Genomic DNA, 21454 nt, shown 5'->3' with positions numbered 1-21454 from the left:
GCTTTTCTAGTGCCGTTGAAATATTGACAGAACTGTGTAAAAAACAGGCACAAAGTCTCAACACAATAAGAGAATTAGCTGGCTGGTATGCAGGCTGATCACAGTGCAACGAAAACAAAAATTGAACTTAAGCCTCAAGGTATCCATTCAGCAGCTTCCATCATGTAACTCTAAGTGCTTTCTCTGTGGTCCGCTCCATTTTTGTTTTTCATGCCAACAGGTCCAGGTCTTCCACAATATCCTCTACCCAGAATTTCCTTCCGGAATGCTCTGGGTGTTCTTAAACCTGATCCACGAGTTCTGGCCTTGACATCTCTGAGCTGGAGCAGAGGCCACTGTGATGGGACGCAAGAGGGTGGGCTTAGAGAGAAAGGCACCTGGCCAACACGTCCCTCCCTGCTCTTGGAAGCTGCACCGCCTGGAGAAACCACGCCTGATTGACACCCTTGGGAGAACATGGAGTTCTATGCCAACAAGACATTCTTCCTCCCTGGATCCAATTCTGTCTCAAAATCTTTCACCCGAGAAAGAAGTGAGCTGAGTTCCCGTGTATCTTTTATATTAGTAATAAAATTTCCTGGGGATCTACTATGTCAGGGACTACATAGTACTATTAGGATCTCTACCTATGGAAACACTACAGGACTGTACAGTTGGTTCCCTGTATCTCCCCTGTGCTCCCCCAGACCTTCTCTCCATCCTCCTGCCTTCTCTTTCGGATTCTCAGCCCGAGAGTCTGCATCCAGACTTCCATTCCGTTTCCCTTCACCGAAGTTCTCAGCTCCATACAGCTACCTTGTCTGGGTAACTGCTCCCTCCTCTTGCCTTCCAAGCCTTGGATGGCAGCAGTTCCTCACTGCTGCTAATCTTGCAGCTGAGCAATCCCTTCGTGTTTCTCTGCACCCTGCCCACACCTTTGTAAGCAGCATGGTTATCAAACCCTCCCCCAACCACTCAGTGTGAGGGTGCCACCTGTTTCCTGCTGGGACCCTGTTCAGGGGTTGGTAGTGCCATCCACATTCTGTGGATGAGTAAACTGAGGTAGAGAGAGGTGAGGAAAGTTGTCCAAGGCCATGCACTTGGAAGGAACAAGGCTGAGATTCAAGCCTGGACTGACCCATGCCAGCATATTGCTTTTTCTATTATTTCTAGCTTTTGTTGCAATTGGTGCAGTCAGGCAGTGTGATGCTGGGAGCCTGTTTTCTTTTGGTCAAGGGACAAGAGGCAGGAGAAACAAGAAGGGCCACCAGGACAGCCTGTCAGATGAAATGGAGCCGAGGTAGCCACGTGGTGGAGAGCAGTTGAGGTAGGTGGCCTATATTCGATCAAAAACAGACATCCATGTCATGCTCTGTAGTTCTTATCAAGAAGTCCACTCTATAAATAAGGAAACTGAGGCACAGAGGAGAGGCACAGCCTTCCCCAAAGCCACCTCCCTACTAAGTGATGGGGCTTGTTAGGGATTCCAGTGCCACGCAGAGCCAAAGCCCCTTAGAGTTTCAAGACACCCACCTGGGAGGCACCTTCCCCATCTGCTCTGGGAGCCAGCTGAGTCCAGAAACTTCCCTGTGATGTTGGTATAGCACCAACACACCCTCCATTTCACTATGAAGGAGTGCTGTCACGGTGGGCATGTTAAAACTGGGAAATGTAAGATGCCTGCCTGCCCTAGGTCCCATGATTAGCAAGTGCAGGAGCCCATTCTGCAAACGAGAATTAAGGGCTCAGACATTGTCCAAGACCCACGGATCCCAAAGGCAGCGGGGTGCTCCGGCCCTCTTCCCCACCCTGGCGTGCACTCCCAGGGCCCTCCCTGGGGGTGAGATCTTAGCCTTCTCCTTCAATCACAGACAAGCAACCACGGCTCATAGGGGCCACGTGGCTCGTTCGGAGCCGCGCAGCTTTGGTAGGCATGTGACTCAGCTCCGGTCCGCGGTGCTCCCAGCGTCTTAGGATGGACCACACTCCGCTGCCCCTCAAGAACCACGGGCGCTCATTACAGTCCTGCTCCCCGGCCGGCTCCAGACCCGGTGGCGCAGGGTAAGGCGAGGTCCGGGAATCCGCATTTTCCACCAGCGTTCGCACGCCCACCTCCACCCCATCCCTCGCTCCAGGTGATTCTTAGGATCTGGACAGATCATGAAGCAGCCGCAGCTGATCGACGCCGCGGCTAAGTCCACGGCGGGCTCTCGGGGCGGGGCCAGGTGCGCCAGGTGCCGCCGGGCGCGCAGCTCCGCCCCGGGGGCGGGGCCCCACCTGCGGCGGGCAGGTAGGCGGCTACCTGGTAACCCGGCCCCGGCCCTGGAGGTTTGAGCGCGCGCAGCCAGTCCCGGCCACGCCGGGGACCGAGGTTTTCAGGCAGGGGCGGCCGCCGGCAGACGACGGGAGGCTGAGCGAGGGGCCTTCGCCTGGTCACCATGGTCGAAAGACGCTTCTCTGAGTTTCTGCAGAAACTCCCCTTCTCGGGCGCGGGCCACCTGTACGAGCCCCTGGAGAGGAGCGAGTTGGAAATCTTGGTAAGTCCGGGCGACACGGCGCGGGCCGTGCGACTTCACCCTCCGGCCCACCGTCCCCCACCCTCCGCCGGGACCCCTCCCGCAGCTCGCCCTCCTGCCCCTGGCTCTAGAAAGATCTCTGGAGCAACGCCAGCTCCTGTTTCTGCTCTGAGCCGGGCTCGCGCCATTTAAGCCTCTTAGGACAGACAGCCCATTTTGTGGAGTTGATACTGAGGCAGAGAGAGGTTACATGTGCCCCTTAAGACGCACCCAGTTAGCAAACGACCCAGCCAGGAACTTCCCCTCGGTTTCTCTGGCTCCGGAGAATGTAAATTCCTAGGTCTCTGCACTCAGGCTGCCGTATGGATTTTTTTTTTTTTTTTAAGTTATTTTTTTTGGGGAAAAAAAAAAGTGTTGTAAAAAAACAAAAATACCTGGGGAAAATGTTTTAGCCATGATAGTAATAATAATGGTGGAATTAGGGTAAAGAGCAGCCAGGCCTCCCAGCTTTGCTTCCTATGTCTGCAACGCAGTTTTGAAAAGCACTCAGGTTTGTATGTTGACTTAGCAACCTCCAGGGGACCCTCTAGGATAAATCAACATAACTTTCAGGCCCGGGGCACGGGAGGGTTGGGGAGAGGAGGGGTTTCCCAGTGGCTGAACTGACACCGCTGTCCAAAAAAGCCCTTCCACTTGGGGAAGCCAGGCTCAGTGGATGACTCGGTGACTTTCTCCTTAGGTTTGTAGGAGTCTAAGCTTCGCACCTTGCGGGATACGAGAGCGGAGAGCGCTGAATTCCTGCAAAAGCCTGTCTGGGGCATTGCACTTTTTTTCCTTTTCAACCTAATCAGTCATTCAAAAATAAAATTCCTGAAATAGTGCCTTGGGCATGCTCAGGAGAACACGGCCATCTGACCTCCCAGTTAAATTTACTTTTTAATGGAAAAGAGCAGATGGAAAAACTCAATTTAAACTATTGAATTTTCCTCCCAAAGAATGACAACAGTCAAAACGGTCTTGTGGAATGATTCCTAAATATTTGTGCATTAAATAAATAGTATTTTATATGTGAAAGTTAGCACAAGAATTCCGGTGCTGGGGCTGTAGGACCGCAGGGCTGTGTAACTAGTAGTTCTCCCGTCGTCTCTGTGTTGCTGAAGGGACACGTGGGTTCAACATGGCTTGTAGAGTTTGATTCTTTTGCTGAGATCAATTTCTCTATCCACGTCATGCCCTGGGTTCTGCTGAAGGAGTGTGAAGTCAGTTTGCCAATATTGTTGCCTTTTCTGCCTGACTCTCTCTTTTGGTTTTTGCATCATGCTGGATATTTTTCAAACACTCCTGATGTGTGGTTGATTATGATTAGATTTAATAGGATGTCCAGGTGGGCTGGGTATGGGGGTCATGTAACATGACTAGAGATGTTGGGGTGAGTTTGACCTTGGCACCAAAGTGCACTTCAGTCCTCCAGATCTCTTCCGAGGGGTCCTCAAGGGTATGACGGGTCCTCAACCTATCTGTAGGTGTGTGTGGGGTTCACCCACCTGGTCGAGGACCCGGATGTTCTCAGTAGCACCCTGAAGGGTGGGTGATGGGCGACGTCGCAGTGGGGAGGGGAGGGGAGACAGGCGACCCAGGTCCCCAGCAGCAAAGGCTCGGTGAGAAACAAAATGTCCTATCTCTTAAAAAAAAATGTCCTGTCTCTGACGGGTCCTGGTACAAACCCAGGAGGTTGCACTGAAAGGAGCTGGCAGCAGGGATGGGGGGCAGTGATGGGGGGGTGGGGGGACCTGTTTCCCACCAGCTCAGCTTAGAGCCTGAACCTCCTTCGTTCTCACACTTCCTTCCCCCATTCGAACCCTTTTGCCAAGAAAAATGGAAAAAAGCCAAGTGTGCTCACAGCGATCATTTCTACGAGAGTTGTTTATTACTGAGAACTTGCTGTGTCTTTTTTCTGCTCTGTCTCCTGTCTCTCTGTGCCAAGGTCAATTTTATTATTATAATCATCTATAAGGACATGGAGGCTCACAGGTGGGGCCAGGCGCTAAGGATACAGTTGGGTACAAAATGAAGTTTGTGGGGGAGGCCCACAGATGGTAGAGAAACCAAGAAATGTTTAATCAGAGATCTGGGGGTGGGGGTCTGGGGTATGATGGGGACCAAGAAAGCAGAGTGGCCAGGCAGAGGACACGGGGGCCAGGGAGGACTGGGGCAGGGGACACGTGGGCCAGCTTCGGAGGCTGAATCTGAGCACAGAGCTTATGGCTCTGAAAATGCTCTGTTCTTCCCATATTTTCAGTATCACCACAAGGAAGGGGTTTGAGAGATCCTCTTAATTCAACTACTGGGAAAAAAAACCCTTCTCTGTTTTAACCTGAATGGTGGGTGAGGAGAACGTTGTACCAGAAATTCCTGCTTCCCGAGGACTTGATGCCAACTCCAGGGAAGTTATCTTTGACCCGAGGCTCCCCATCTCTTAACCGTCTGGCGCTCCACCCTGTGCTGCCTTCCTGGTTGGCGAACTGATTCATCCTCCTCGGGCTTTCTGGGGTGAAGACGGGGTTCCAGCAGACTCACGTAGTGGTCCCCGGCGCATTCAGCCCAGGTTCACGGAGCGTCTGCTGTGTGTCAGGCCAGGGCTGCCTGCCACGGATGGGGTGTAGAAGATGGACATACTCCCTGCTCTGCTGGTGGGCAGAGATGGGGACCAAATTCTGAGCAGAGCCATCACGAAGCATTTGGGCTTTATTCCTGGAGCAACAGGGAACTATTGGAAGGTTTAAATCGGGTCATGACAGTCATCCTCTCATTCACAGATGCGCCAAACATTAGGAATGAAATAAACAAAACAGACACAATCAGATTTGCATTTTGAAGAGATCACACCTGGCACAGGAGGGACTTCTGAGACACACCCACACACAAATCCTTAGTGTTTCTCAAAATGTAGTGAGATAGGACTTCTTGAAGCTGTGTATTGCAGCCTTCCAGTGTTGCCAAATTATTTGTATCAAAAGGTAACTTAAAGAAGTATAAACACAAAACTTGCAATAAATGTGGCTGTGTGTGTATAATGCAACTCAAAAGAGCCACTAACTTTATAATAAAATCATAAAGGACAAATGTAGCAACTAAATTTTGACATGACCAGTGACATTTTTTTTTAAATGTTTCCTTTTTTTTTTTTTTTAAAGATTTTATTTATTTAACTGACAGAGAGATAGAGAGCATAAGTAAGCAGAGTGGCAGGCAGAGAGGGAGAGAGAAGTAGGGTCTCTGCCAAGCAGGGAGTCCAATGCTGGGCTCGATCCCACGACCCTGAGATCATGACCCGAGCTGAAGGCACAGGATTTAACCACTGAGCCACCCAGGCGCCCCTCCTTTTTTTTTTTTTTTAAGACTTTTTTTTTTTTTTTTTTAATTTATTAGAGAGAATGAGGTCAGTGGGAGAAGCTGACTCCCCGTGGAGCAGGGAGCCTGATGTTGGACTCAATCCTGGAACTCCGGGATCATGACCTGAGCCAAAGGCAGTTGCTTAACCAACTGAGCCACCCAGGTGCCCGACCAGTGACATTTTTAAAAAACTCAACCATTGATGTTGAATGGTTGTACTGATTATCTATTGCCGTGTAACAAATTACTGCAAAATGCAGTGACTTAAAACAACAAACGATCATCGCACGGTTTCCGCTGGTCAGAAATCTGTGCATCTCAGCTGGGGGCTCCGGGATCTGGTCTCTCGTGAGGTTGTTGTCCAGCTGTTGCCTGGGGCTGTGGTCTCATCTGAAGCCTTATAGTGTGGAAGGGGGAAGGATTCACTTCCAAACTCCTTCTTGTGGTTGTTTGCAGGCCCCTTACTTTGTGGGCTTGTTTACAGAGCTGCCTCATGGCTCAGCAGGTAGCTCCCCCAAGAGTGAATGATCCAAGAGAGATTGAGAAAGCATCCATAAAAGCCTAGAAGCCACAGGCTTTTTATAACCCAACGTTGGAAGTGCTGTCTTATCTCTTCTGCCATGTTCTATTCATCATAAGTGAGTCTAGGGGCTCCTGATTGGCTCAGTCGGTAGAACATGCAACTCTTGATCTTGGGGTCATGAGTTTGAGCCCCACATTGGGTGTAGACATTACTTAAATAAATAAAACTTAAAAAAAAAGAAGTGAGTCTAGGTCTAGCCCATGCTCAGGGCAGGGGTGGAGGTTTGTATTACAAAAGTGCATGAAAATCAAGAGGCAGGGATGCTTGGGGGTAGAGGCTGCCAGTGGTGGAAAGGAACAGTTTCTCCCATGAGCTCAGTCACATCAAAAGCAGAACCACACCTGGTGCATTGTCTGCCCAATAGTTATCTTTTTCCTACTGTTTTCATTACTCTTGAACTCTAGTCTTTATTTAGGCTCCTCTTGAATTTTGACTTTGATAATGTTTATGCTGAGAATGTCTATTTACAGGTATGTGTACAAAATGGCATTTAAATATGTCAAGAGTTGGTTTGCTAGTGTAGGATAATCAGCCTCTTAAGCATGACGGACAGCAAGTGACTTGTGAATGTCAGTGTTCAAGGCTGTCATTTGGTAATGGTAGAATTGGCTTGTGAACTTGAAGGCAAAGTGAGCGTCGGGCATTGTGAGAAAAATATTCTTTCCTTGGTATTGATTACTACACTTGGCGCTTATCAGTTATGGCAAGTATCTCTGTTTGCCGACTGGATTCGTGTTGGGCCCCACTTGCGATGTGACTACCCTGAGTTGACTTGGGATACTGTGTGCTGTGTGATGATTCCATTCTCCTGCCCCTTTTCCCTCCCTGAGCCACTGAGAACCTTTCATCCCTGCAGGGTGTCACGTGATGGTTGTCACAAATACACAGGTTGGCCCTAGTGTCACGTAACAGTGCTTTGTTAAAAATTGGCCCCCAGAAGGTCTATATTAATTAAAGAAATTGTTGAGACGCATAGTTCAAGTTCAGAAGTTCTTAGGAAACTGGGGGCTCTGGAGAACGTGTCCAAAGATGCCATCTTAGAAATCCTGTCCCAAATCCCAGTGTCATGAGCCCTATTGTTAACAGCGGGAGATCCTAACACACCAGAGCTCCTCAGGGGAAGGAACTAGAAGTCTCGTAGATAGCTGTCTTCTCCTTCTGTCTTCACATGGTCTTCTCTCCATGTGGATGTGTCCAAATCTTTTCTTTTTAGTAGGATACCAGTCATATTGGCTTAAGGCCCATCCTAATGATTTCATCTTTACTTAGTCACCGCTTCGAAGGGCTTACCTCCAAACACAGTCACGGTCTGAGGTACTAAGGGTTAGGACTTCAACTTAGGAATTTTGGAGAGCTACGGTTCAGCCCATAGCACTATTTTCCTTATAGAATCTTGAAGGGTATTGGTGGGGAGGGGCTGTGGGCCATAATGGGAGAATATATAATCTTCTGTAGGGGTTACAGACACTCTTGAAGTTGTGTTATTAGCCTCACCATCTGCCCTAAGTCCCTAGGTAGGGTATGGATGGACTGTGTTCTCGCAACTCCGCCGTCTTCCCACCCATCTTCCCATTGGTTGGGAACAGAGCCCAGCAAAGCATGTGTTGGCCCAACTTGAAACTCAAGTGCACAATGGGGAAGAAGTGCTTCAAGATTCCGGAGTCCTTGGGCAAAGGAAGACTTGAACGATCTGGAACAAAGGCAGGAACTACCTGTAATCATTCTTTATATTTCAAGTCACTGAAACCAAACCACCACACTAATTAGATCTGGTTATTTCACAGCTGACCCCAGGATTATGCCATGTACTCCTTAAGTCCCTCTTGTCTTTGCCTCTCCAACAAGACTGAACTTGGGGGTCCTTGTGGGTAGGTGAAAGAATACTGACCTGGGAGACCCTTCCCAACCAGGAGGCATTGGTTAGGGCTCAGAATGGTACCAGAAACCCAGAGTTCCAGCCTAGGGCCTATTATTTATGGTGATGCAAATTAAACATATTTCAAATGCCCTTGCCAGAAAGTGGAGACCTTTATGGTAAGAGTCAGTGAAAGTGTTGGATTCCCTTTCTGACTTCCAGAAAGTGACAGCATTTTTTATTAAGAATCAGTCACTGTCTTGGCGTACCTGGGTGGCTCAGTTGGTTGAGCGACAGCCTTGGACTTGGGTCATGATTCCAGGGTCATGGGATCGAGCCCCACATCAATCTCCTTGCTCACTGGGAGGTCATCGCGTGCAGCCTGCACCCTTCTGAGCACGCCCATAGGGCTGGACCCCTGGGGGGGTCACTGGGCATAAGTCAGTAGTCAGACATGCCAACAAGTGCTTAGTTTGGTCTCCCTCTCTTCAGCCCCCACACAGACCCCTCATCTGGCTGTCCCCTACTTTTGTCCATTCATTCTGTAGATCAGCTATTCTCCAGATGCGGTCTGGTACCAGCAATCTGAGTCTTAACAGGCCCTCAGGGGTGGGGTCGGGGTGTCTCATGCTCACTTGAGTTTGAGAACCACCGCTCTGCATAGTTAGCTTCTGCATTCCTTGGACAGGCATCCTCCTGTTCGCCAGACCCTTTTGGAGGCACTGAAGACAAAATAGCAAAACACTGACCCTCCCGAATGGAGCTTACAGTCTGGTGGGACAGACACAAGGTTCTCAAATAATTTTAGTAGTATGTGTAGAATTACAAATTGAGATAAGTCCCGTGAAGGAAAGCACGTGTAAGATGGGGGCTGGACAGAGCCTGTGTATGGGGGAACGGTGGGGACTTTACTGCTGCAGTCTGGGTGCAATCCAGGGAGAATTCCTGGAGGAGGTGGCAGGGCTTTGGAGCGCTGAGACTTGCACTCACACTGCCGCTGCGGCAGATTTCCCCAAGGCAAGGTGGCCTCCCTCCTCTCATCTGAGAGGTACCTAATACCCAGGGGGTTTCTGCAGAGTTCTCATTCTCCAGTTTCAGGAATCCCCTCCCTTGCAGCCGTCTCCCTCTCTGTCTCTTCCTCCCCCACATTCCAGCATTGAAATGTGAGTGATAGTTTTGCCTTCCTTGGTCATTGAAATACGCCAGTATTCGTTGTTGTTCTTTGACTATCGTTTATGACCCAGGAGCTGTACATATTTTCCTTTCCTTCCCTCCCTCCTTTTCCTTTCTGAGCTCCCCCACCCCCAAGAAACCACAGTAAAAATATGTACAATAGGAGATGCGTCCTCCTCTGGCCAGTTGTTTGCTCCCAGTTTCCTCCTCAGCGGGGGTGGGGGGTGAGGGGCGGAGGAAGGTGCCTTTTGTATCTAATCAGTTTGCAGTAAACTGATAACTGCGGTTTGCTCGGTGTCCTGGCTCCTCGGCTAAGCAGTTCCTGAGAGGCTGGGTGAGGAGCCCTGACACCTGACCGCTGACACGGCAGCCCAGGTACCTGCAAGCAGATTCTCTTCCGCCACTTGCCAGCAGTGAGCCCCCAAGCAAATTCCTTAGTTCTCTGTGCAACCGAGCATTCACTCTCCGCAGCGACTGGCTGTGGACTGGAATGATTCGGTTTGTGTAAAGCATTTAGGGCAGCCCCCATCTCTGTAATTATTCCTTATATACCATTACATAGCGTCTCTTTAAAAAAAACAGACATAAAATCGTACTGTGCACACCAGCTGCAACCCCTCCGGCCTCTTCGTGCCCCTGCAGCGTATGCAGATGGAGAACATTCTTTCTTCAGAGGCTACACAGGGATTTCTACTACGTAACCCACCCACTCCTGCTGGGCCTTTAGATGGCTTCCTCTTCCTCTTCCTCTTCCTCTTCTTTTTCTTTTCTTTTTCTTTTTCAGTGTTTAGAAGAATGTTCCAGGGAATATCTATGGGTGCACCACGTTATTTTGAATCCCTACAAAACCTCCTGCAGAAATCTGAGGTTTGCCCAGGGTCGGGCCGTTGTCCCAGGAGCTGGGACCCCAGTCAGCCCGCGTGTGCTGGATGCTGGAGTTCTCCCGGCTCCTGCCTGTCCGCTTTCTCCTCCATAAAGTGACTGGCCTCCCCATCGTAACTAATAAGTATTTCATGGAGAGTCGTGTGCAGGCTGCGTCAACACCCCGTTTCTCGTATCTTTTCACTCTGCTTCTAGCATCTGGGCGTGGTCCGTGCCCCAGTCGATTACTTACTAATCTTCTAGTTGTGTCTCTCTCTCTTTTCTTCCTTGCTGTTCTGGGGGGAGGGAGGGCTGCCCTCTGCGTGCTCACTTATTCATTCATTCTTTGTTCGTTCATTCATCTTATCATGAACTTGCGTGTTCCTGTCATATATATATATATGCACCGATTCTGTCCCATCCCGTGAGTACCGCCATCTTGGGGCCAGCTCCTTCTAGACCCTTCTCTCCCTCCGCCAGTGAGAGTGGTGGTGTGTTTACTTATGCACAACTGTGTTGCCTGTACCCAGCCTCCTCCCCTTCCTGGTGGCTCCCGGTCACGTTGGCCACCACCTCACTCAGGCAGCTCCTCCTCGGGGTCCCTGACCACACTGGCCATCCCCGCAAAAGGAGTGTGCCCCGTGTGTCTCATTCTGTCCTGTGGGTAGTGTCTGGGGGGGGCGGGGTCACACCACCGTCCCACACGCAGGATCGCCAGCGCTGCCTAGATAGAATTGCAGGGGCCGGGAAAGACATCTGGAACCTGGGTCGCCCTGAGGCTGGAACTTAAGAGCGCTGTCTCCGCAGTCCTGGGCGCGGGGATATGATGATGCCCATCTTCCAGAGAAGGCAGCCTCAGAGAAGTTGAGGGCCTGGTGGACGGTTGCACAGCCGGCAGCTGCGGGAAGCAGACAAGAGCCCCGATCAGTGAGTCGGCAGCCAGGCCGCACGCCCTCTGCCCAGCTGACTCAGGGTTGTTTCCCCTTAACATTAAAGAGTCCTGGGCGGGCCCGTGGGGTTACCTGCCTCTCTCCGCCTGCCTCTGCTCCGGGCATCCCAGGGGGCTCGTCCTCCCCACCTGCCTGAGTGTCTGCGTCGTCTTGGATTCTCCAGCACTCCTTCCGCCTCGAAGCCCCCTCCCCTCCTTCACAGGCTCTGCTCCCCCACCCCCAGCCTTGGTCTGCACCACCTTCCCCTTGAGTCAGCAGTTAGGGACCCTAACCCTAACTGGTGACTCAAGATTCAAGAAGATGGAAAAGGGCATATGTTAGGAGTCCCTGGCCACTATCTTCTTGCTACCCTCTTCCCAGCCCAAAAGGCAGTGAACCCTGGTTTCCTTTCCCTTTTCGCTATCCGTAGGCTGACTTAGAACTCTTTGCCCCTTCTCTTGTTAATGGGACCGCCACTTGGGAAAACTGCCTGGCAGTGTCAGCATCACTCCAGGCACGTGTGCGGACGGTCCAGCATCCCACCCGGGGGAAAGGAGGCCGTGCGGCTGCTTACAGACAGGCTCTGGGTGGATGTGTTACGTGTAATAGGTCAAACCAGACACAACCGAAATGCCCAGCCACATGCAGTAGTTAAGTGAAGTGTGGCATGTCAGATCAGTGGCGTGCCTGCTATGCGGCAGAGCACCAAGAGAGGATGTGTTACGATTTTCCATCCCTGTCGCTCATGGAGCAACACAGGTGTGTCCCGCTGCGGTAACTCTGGGCAGCAGGAGACAGACCCAGAGGACATTTGTATGATTTGTGTTCATTTCTGTGGTGGCCCAAAATAAATCCCCGTGGATAGAAACCCAAATGTGGCTCATTGTCCGAGGGGCCGAGGACAGAGTGTGGGCACGGGGCAGCCTCCTGAGTGCCACAGAGGCTCTCCCCTGCGTCCGCGTGGGGGTGGGGGGATGCGTCACTCGGATGTCCATGCATAAGAGAAGACATCCAGGTGCGTACTTGATATTTGTGCACAGGACTGTATGGGGGTCACACTTTTTTCCGTACAGGTAAATAAAAAGCTTTCAGCAGCTGATTTTACCCACAGCACAGTGTTTTGGGGACATAGGTTTCTGGTAGTTGGCTGTTGTCACAGGACTGCCGCGGACGACTTTGAACGGGTACTGCCCCGCAGTTGACAAGTCGGAGGAAGAGGAAAAGGAACTTGCTGGCATGGGGCGGTTTTAGACTCTGAGATGGCCAGCTCACCTTCGGAAACTCTGTCCCCCTTCCCAGCCCCACAGGCGCCACTCGAACCTCCCCCAGGAGACAGGGGGAGGTTGGCGCCCTCGGGCGTGGGTTTGATTCTCTTTTGACATGTCACGGTTACGGCCTCCTTTCTGGGAACTCTTGGTTCATATCCTTTGTCCATTCTGTGGAAAGAGGACCTGGTGGTCTTTTGCTCCTTGGTGGATCAGAGCTGTTGCTTTGTGTGCAGAATTATTCCTTGTCAGCGTTAGGAACCGCAGGCACCTTTCCCAGCCCAGTGTTTGTCCTCGGAAGATAACCCCATTGTTAGGCTGTGAATTTATCCATTTCTTTCTTTCTTTCTTTCTTTTTTTTTTTTTTTTTTTGCCTTCGTGGCATCTGCCTTTGTCTTGTGCTCAGAAAGTCCTTTTCATGCTGAGATTAAAACAGAACAAAACAAAAGAAAAAACAGTCTGGGATTTCTTCTAGTACTTTTATGGTTTCTCTTTTTCCTAATCGTCCTGATTATTTCGGGCAAGGACTGTGTCTGCTTTCCCGAGGTACCGGGCCTGGGTTCTTACACACCGTCAGGAGCTGGGAAGAGGATGAGGGGACCAATAAGGGCTCGTTTGAAGAGGGGAGACTCAGCAGAAGACTCAGGCCTCTGCCCTGGCCACAGGACGGAGCGTGGGCTCACCACCAGCAAGGGAAGCCTGGCGAGTTGGGAGCACCCCATTCTGTAATGTGTGACCGCACCTTCCAGCTGCTGGCCCCTCGCTGTCCACACAGGCTCTTGTCCTTGGCAACCCTCCCTCCCGTCCTGGTCCTGGCAAGGCTCCCAGCACCTGGGGCTACGGAGACCTTCCTGGCAGCTCTCTTGTGCCACTTCTTCCGTCCCCGCCTCCCTCCCACAAACATTTTTGAGCACCTTTTGTTTGCACTGCTGTGCTGGGCACTTGGGTGTACTCCAGATCTGAGCAGCCGCTGCCCCGTGAGGCTGCCCATCTGGTGCTGGAGGTGGACAGGTGTGTCCGCAGCATGCTGGGCACAGGGAGGACGGGCAGCCTGGGAGCTCAGGTGTGGGTTCCCTGTGGGGCCCTTGGTGGCTGGTGCCAGTGGCTTTGGGCTGCTGTGACAAATGACCACAAAGAACACAAGTGGCTTAAAACAGCACAAATTCATGATCTCGCAGTCCCGGAGGTCAGAAGTCCGACGGGTCTCACTGGGTTAAAATCAAGGTGTTGGCCAGGCTCTGTTCCTTCTGAGGGGTTCCAGGAGGAGTCTGATTCCTGGCCTTTTCCCAGCTTCTGCAGGTGGCCCACATTCCTTGCCTTGTGGCCCTTCCTCCACCTTCAGTGCTGGGAATACTGTCGCCCCCAGCCCCGGCTTCTGTCCTCACATCTCTTCTCCACCCCCTGCCTCTGTCTTACAAAGACTCTGTGAGCCCACAGGGCCCACCCGGATCACCCAAGATCACCTCCCCAGCTCAAGATCTCCTTAAGGACACCTGCACAGTCCCCTTTGCCATGCGAGGTCATGTGGTAACAGGTTCAGAGGATCAGATCAGGACGGGGACCTCTGCTGGGGGGCATCATTCAGGCTCAGCTTCCCCCCTGCCCCCACCAACCTCTGTCCCTCCTCCCCTCGAGGGTTCCAGAAAGTTGAGTTTCTCTATGTGCTTTCTCCCTTCTGCCTTCGGCTCAGCACAATTCTTGCCGAGTTGTTTTCTTGTGTTTTGCGGAGCGGGGACACAGAGCTGGCCCAGGAGGCTGCTGGCTCAGCCTTCTCATCAGAGGGACGGGGATGAAAAGTGCCTCGGCCTCAAAGGGCTGGAGGGATGATTTAATGAGACTGTAGGTGTCAAATGCTGATATGAACTTGTTAGCTGTTCTCTCTGCTGCAATACTGCTTTACCTGTTACTGCTGGGGCTGTGGTATTCTGTTCTCATCATGACCTGTTAGCTGTTCTCAGCCACCTTTGCCTTGGGCAACTCCTCTTGTCTCCCCAGCTGCTAGAAGGACGTGGCCACGCCTGCTGCCTCGGGTCTCCTCCTCAGCCCTCCTCTAGGAAGCGGAAGGAGACCTCTTGGACTGACTGAACAGCTCTTCCACCCCAGCACTCCCAGCCTGGTGCTTGGTCCATTGGCCATGGCCTTCTCTCTCCAAGATGGCGGCCGCTTAAGACCAGGACCCCGTAGGGTTGCTCTTTGAGCGCATCTCCCAACTAGGCATCCTCAGCTCAGCTCTGGCTGTGTATTAGAATCACCTGGGCCCTTTTAGACTCCTGCTGGCTGAGCCCACTGCTTAGCTGGCCTGCGGATAGGCCTCAGCAATGGATTTTGACAAGATCCTAGTAGTTCTCCAACTTTGGAGTGCATCGCAGTCCCCTGGAGGGCTTGTGCAAGCACAGACGACAGGATCCATGCCCAGAGCTTCTGATCTGTGAGACCCAGGGTAGGGCTGAGAATCTGCCTTTTTAACACGTTCCAGGTGATGCTGGCCGGAGGAGCGCTAGCTGAGAAGCAGCAGGATAAAGTATAGGTGGGTAGTTCACAGATACACGCCTCAGGAGAGCCTGTTGGGGAAATCTGGGAGAGAAGGAAGAATTTGCATGGAGTTGGGTCATTTGCCCTCACCTCAGATGTCACCTCCTTAATGACCCTGGCTGCCTGATCGTTCTTGGGTTACTGTGACCCTTACGTTGTTTCTGTCCATGTGCCTTGATCCCCATGACTGTACACGCCCATACTAGGAAATTCTCAGAGTCAGGACTGCGTGGCTCCCTGGGCCCTTGGCTTCCTCTCTGCCTCCATCCCTCCCTCTGAAACCCTTCAGAGCCTCGCCCTGGCACTCTTTCAGGGCACTTGGGGCACCCCAAATAGAACATTTGCTCTGCTTGGCACCTTTCCGCCTTTTCTTCCCGAGCCCAGCATGTCTGATAAAGCGTGAGTGGGGTTTCCGTGTATGTGTGTCCCGGGCACGGTTTGGCACGCTCCCGTTCTTTCTGTTCACTTAAGCTTCCCCGGGGTGCCAGACACCGTCCTTGGGGCTCCGTGTCTGGTTTTCTATTAGCTCCCGGAACCTTCTGAGTCTCTGCTATTAAAACCCTCCCTTTCCAGAGGGGGAAACGGAGGCACGGGGGAGGTGTTGGTCAAATATCTTAGAGACATAAATGTCTCAGCCCTTGAAACAGGGAAGCGGTCTCTGGGGTCTAAGTCTGCAAGTGTTTGCGATGAACGGAATCCCCCAGCCGGGCGGGAAGGCGGAGGAAGCCTGAGGAAGCCTGGCTCCTGGCTCAGCGGGAGACCGGCTGGCCTTTAAGGTGCCACGCGAGCACCTGCCAGCTGTGAGCTCCCTGCTCCCTCTGCCAAGTCCTCTTTCAGCAACTGGCGTATTTGCCCTTGGTGGCTCCTCTGGAAACCTCCACTGGGATAAATGTCAGCTCCAAGCCACCTTTGCTTAGTGAAAACACCCTAAGAACACCCTAAGTCCTTAGGTTCTAGACCATTTCCTTAGGGCTTGGGGAGGACCTGGCAGGCCCACGTGGGTCTGTTTGCTGTGGGCAAATAACACTTTGGAGATCGCTCGGGGCGGGGGGTGGGCACGGAAGATCGCATTTTGTAATTCTGTTTATATGAAATCCTCAGGATGGGTGATCCCTAGAGACAGAGAGCAGATCGGAGGCAGCAGTGAGGGGCTGGGGGAGGCGGAGGGGCGTGACCGATCATGCCCCCAGCTCTCCTTTTGGGGGAATGAAAATGTCTTGGAACTAGATGGACGTGGTGGCTTCATAACGTTGGAAATATGTTAAATGCCACAGAATTGTTCCTTTTAAGATGGCTCGTTTTTATGTTATGTGAATTTCATCGTAATTAAGAAAGAGAGAAAAAAGGAGATGGGAGGGGTACCCCCTCCCCATCAGGTTTGACGGGAAGGGCCAGGGGCTGCCCCAGAGCGAGCACCCAACCTCGATCAGGATAAGCCACTCCAGTGGCAGCGGGCATACGCTGCGATCCTCACCGGGCCGACCCCATGTGAGCGTCCCCGGCAGAGGTCCCTCACACACAGCTGGCGCTCGGGGGGCTTGTGCTTAGCCCCGGGTCCAAGGGCTCTGCTTTCTGAACCCTGCAGTGAGATGGAGCGAGCTCTGCCTGATGATGTTCTGGTCTACACCACGCCCCAGCAGCCATGGAGCCCGGGAGGGGGCTGGCAGAAGTGGGTTGGGAAAGAGATGGGAGGCCAGAAGGTAGGGACTGCGAGTGTAGACAACGCCTTCCTAAACCCCACTGCGGTGAATGCGAGAAGTGAGTGCACATGTCTGGGATGTGTAGCCCGGAAAGGAGGGGGTCTGGCTCCATCAAGCCCCCCTTGTGCTTGTGCTTGCTTGATTCTACAAAAGCATGACGAGGAAGGCATCATTGTCCCCATTTTGCAAATGAAGGAATTGTGATCAGAGAGGTTGTCATTTGCCCAAGGAGATAGGCTGGCACATGATGCTGGGCTGTGACCTGGGCAAAGCTAGGGTGAGGGTGAACTGAGGCTTGTGGCTGAGGGTGTGCATCCACTCGTACATTCAGTGGAGCTGAGGGCATGCATCTTTTGACTGGCATCCTCTGCTCTGGCTGAGAAGTGCTTGTGGAGCACGCCCCGAGTCCCAGGCCCTCGTCCCCACCCTGCAGAGTGGCCGCACTGTCCGAGGATAGAGGCATTTTGGTGATAATCTCTTGCTGGCAGTTGCAGAAGGGCCATCAGGGAGAGGACACAGGACTCCACCAACAGGCAGCACTGTGTCTCATGGGCCTAAGAATTAGCATTTTACCTGGGGGTGTGTGTGGACGTGACATGGGGTCTGCTGCAGCCATATGGAAAACCATGGGTTTTATCCTGACAGCAGCTAGAATCTATCCAGTGTTTCAAGCATGGTGTATGTGTGCATGGGGTGGGAGCGGGACGGGGGACAGGATTTATGATTTTCAGGGTCATTCATGCTACATAAAAAATGAATTGGGTGCGGTCCTGGCCAGAAAGAAACCGCAAGATCAGGAACGGCCAGCCCAGCAGGACTGCGTCCATGTGTGGTGTGAGCAAGAACGGAGTGTTTGTGCTGGGTTGATGGAACCAGAGCTTGTGAACAGAAAAAAAAAAAAAAAAAAAAGTTATGTCTCATTTTGTGATGCACATTTCTCTTAAACGCTGACCTAAGAAGAGCTTGTGAAGATTGGGGGTGCCTGTTGAATGTAATCCTGGCTATGCTTCCCGGTCGTGGAACAAACGAGCACAATCCCAGGAAGCGGATGTGGCTGGCAGAGCCTTGCGATGCAACGAGGGGTTGGGGAGACCCTGTTGGGAATGGGGGCTGGCAAGAAGGAAAAAGGGAGTTTGCCATCTCCATTCTAGCTGAAGGAAGAGGTTGGCCACTGCCTCGAGCCCCTTCCTCCTTCCCAATGCCCAACAACCTGCTGGAAAAGGAAAAGATGATTATCACGTCCTGGGGGATTGGAATACTAGGAATCATTTTGCAAAAATACCTAGCATTTTCCCAATTGAGATCTCCTGGGTTATCACATCTTCCCATGCCCTTCAGGTGTTTCTTATGGCTGCTTCCCTGGCCTGCCATATAGACAGAACTCGGCTGGGCTTCCCCCTTCCCTTGGGTTATTGCAGATGACACACCGAAGGGCTCTGATATCACCTGTCATCATCGGGGGGCTTCCTGTACAGTGTAGCTCGTACCTGACCAGATCCTATAAGTTCAGGAGTCAGGATTCTAAATGAGTTCATTATTGCTCTGCTCTGTCAGCTTTGTGCGTTCCAATTCTGTTAGATAAGTTTGCTTCAAAATAGATGCGTCAGTAATAATCAACAACTCTTGATGAGGTCCATGAAGAGAACAGATAGTGATAGACTCAGTCAGTGGAATACTTAACAGCCATGAAAATTAGCAACCGTCCCTGCATGCAAGTCACGCATGAATCTCACTAATAGCGCTGAGTGGAAGTAAGCAAACATGGGAAAGTAGCTATTGAAGGTTACTTTTTATAGATAAAGTTTGTATAAAATTCAAACCTGGCCAAACCCACCTATGGTGACAGAGAGACCATGACAGCTGTCACCCTGCCTCTTGTGGGAGGGGAACACAGGTTGCTTCTAGGGGCTGGTAGTGTCTGTTTCTTGACTCGGAGGCTGGCTGTATGGGTCAGTTTGTGAGAACTTGAGCTGTATGAACTTGAGCTTAAGATAGGGGCGTTTTCTCTGTGTATGTTGATACTTTGAGTACAGCATATCAGTGCAAAATTACAATTCCCTTAACAGCAGTCCTGCTTTCTTCACAGATTGGAGGACAGTGTGAATCGAAAGCCATCGAAAAAGAGAAAACGGTCGTAGCTCTGTCACCCAAGGAAGCAAGCAAATGCCACAAAGAGGATTTGGCCAAAGCATTTTATGTAAGAATTAAATTTGTCTTTGATGCCAGTGTGGTACAGGTTTTAGCTTCAGAAGAAAGCAACACAAACGATACATTTTTATCATCATTGCTAGAAAATGCTGCTCATTTTGAACTGTTTTGATATCTCCCACGGACTGTCATCATCACTGTTGTCAATGGAACCAACCCTCATGGGGCCCTTGCCAGAGGACAGGCACCTTCCCGAATCTCTGTATCCTTGTTTCTCTTACTTGGAGGCCCAGAGAACATGGGAACTCATGTGGTTCCCAAGGAGCCAGTGAGACTTGAGTCCAGGTGGTCTGACATGAAAGTTCAGACTTTTAATCGCCCCTGTTCACACACTTCCTCTTTTATAATGCAGGATTTTGGCAATTACTGAAACCAGATACTTACATGTTTCGCAAGTGAATTTGACTTCCTGGCCAGTGCAAGAAAACACACACACACACCCCTTCTCTCCACGAAGCTCTTCTCTAAGGCTAAGGAATGTTGCTTGCCATCTGTTTTTAATTTACTTAGAAAACTGAGCAAACATGGTGGTGTGTGTGTGTTAATAACCCACCACATTTGGGAAAGCATTTCCCAAGACAGTTGGAAATCAGTGTTTCACGCCAGCCTTTTCCCTTTCTTTCTTTCTTTCTTTCTAGAGAGAGAGAGTGTGTGAGTTACGGGGGCACAGAGGGAGAAAGAGAGTCCCAAACAGGCTCCATGACTAGCAGAGAGCCCAATGTGGGGCCTGATCCCACGACCCTGAGATCATGACCTGTGCCGAAACCAAGAGTTGGACTCTTAACCGACTGAGCCACCCAGGTGCCCCATCATGCCAGATTTTCTTGAGAATAATTCAAACATCTGTTTATATTCAAGTCCCGCTTGTTAGTATTAAGAGAAGGAAATAGTTTTGCCTCACCTAGATGTCTTCCCTGTCCAGCCAATGAGCTTGGTTTCTTTCCTCTTTTGAAATGAATCTAAAAATCGGTTCAGTTTCTCCTGTCACCTCTTTCACCCAGTTCAGCCTTCTTGTTGCCGACTTTTTTAAAAACAAGGATACCATTGCTGCAACCAGAATAACGAAGTTGCCTTACATAATCATCAACTTAATATTAGTTGGTGTAAAGAGCTTGAAATTGTATCTGGCACAGTGCATGTGCCATATAATCATTTTAGCTATTTTTTTGTTGTTTTCTTTTAAATTTTTAATTGTGGTAAAACGCGCAACATAGCATTTGCCATCCTAGCCATCGTTGAGTGTATGGTTTGGGAGTATTGAGCCCACGTTGTGCAACCAAACTCCAGAACTCTTTGCATCTTATAAAACTGAGGCTCTGTCCCCATGAAACTTAACTCCCTGCTGCACACCACGCAGCCCCTGGCCCCCACCTCCTCCTCGTCCCCTCTGGGAATCTTACTGCTCGAACCACCTCATGTAGGTGGGATCGTACAGTCCGCCTTCTCCTGACTGGCCTACCTAGCCACCTCCACTTGGCTTTTGAGAAAAGCACTGCTAGGGAAGCCTGGGTGGCTCAGTCGGTTAAGCCTCCAACTTGACTCTTGGTTTCAGCTCAGTTCGGGGTCTCAGGGTCATGCGAGGCAGCCCCGCGTGGTCGGGGTTCATGCTCAGCAGGGAATCTGCTTGGGATTCTTCCCCCTCCTCTTCCTTCCTCCTTTGCTCCTCCCCCTTCCCACTCACACACACACTCTCTCTCTAAAATAAATAAATAGATAAAAATCTTTGGGGGGGGGGAAGGAGAGCAAATAGCGCTTCACACACATCCCTTCGAGACCTACTTCTTTCAGTATCCATTCGCCCAGAAGGGTAATTGCTGCATCATGTGAAGATTCTATTTTTAATATTTTGAGGAATCCCCATCCTGTTGTGCATAGTTGCTGTTCCATTTCAGGTTCCCAAGGCCCATTTTTTTTTTTTTTTAAGAAGAAAATATAAGCGTTTCTACATGCTACAACCGCACTCGTTGAAATTTAGGCTTGAGGTTGTCTTTTCTGTCGTAATTATAGGGCAAGAAAGAACTGGAATGTGGGTGTTCCTTCTCTCTCTCTTGCTATTTGCTCGGGGTCTTTGAACTAGTTCCTTCTCCTTGGTGGACAGCCCAATTTCCTGGTCGATTTTGGAAGTGGCCGGCTTCTGAAGCGGGAGTTCCGTGAGGTGGGCTCCCTGGTCCTTCAGGGCCCACTGGTGAGCCCGTGCTTACCCGTGTCTTCCAGGTGGACTTACAAAATGGGCTGTCCGAGTTCTCGGTGTCGCAGCGGAGACAGGTCCATGGCTGGAATGAATTTGTCGCTGATAACACCGAACCGGTGTGGAAGAAATATCTCGATCAGGTAGGTGTCATTCCTTGCATTAACTAGTGCAAGCCAGAGGGGTGGGATAGTCATTCATTCTTTAAATATTGACCGGGGCTGTCCTTGGACCAGTCTTGGGGTGCAGGGGTACCAAGATAAAGAAGGCTC

The 21454-nt window shown here is 51.1% G+C and overlaps 1 protein-coding gene across 1 annotated transcript in view; it reads left to right on the top strand.

The window, feature by feature from the left end:
* Positions 1–2375: 2375 nt before the first annotated feature.
* Positions 2376–21454, top strand: part of ATP2C2 (ATPase secretory pathway Ca2+ transporting 2) — a 57536-nt gene continuing 38457 nt past the window's right edge. The window contains exons 1-3 of the mRNA XM_032853845.1: positions 2376–2516; positions 18873–18983; positions 21209–21325. Coding sequence (XP_032709736.1) covers positions 2418–2516; positions 18873–18983; positions 21209–21325 — 327 coding nt within the window. The 5' untranslated portion in view covers positions 2376–2417. The remainder of the gene's footprint in view (positions 2517–18872; positions 18984–21208; positions 21326–21454) is intronic.

The sequence above is a fragment of the Lontra canadensis genome, unplaced genomic scaffold, assembly GCF_010015895.1.
Source record: "Lontra canadensis isolate GAN:19392208 unplaced genomic scaffold, GSC_riverotter_1.0 scaffold8, whole genome shotgun sequence".
Taxonomy (NCBI): domain Eukaryota; kingdom Metazoa; phylum Chordata; class Mammalia; order Carnivora; family Mustelidae; genus Lontra; species Lontra canadensis.
The sequence above is the reverse complement of the archived record's forward strand: the minus strand, read 5'-3'. Positions and strand labels throughout refer to the sequence as shown.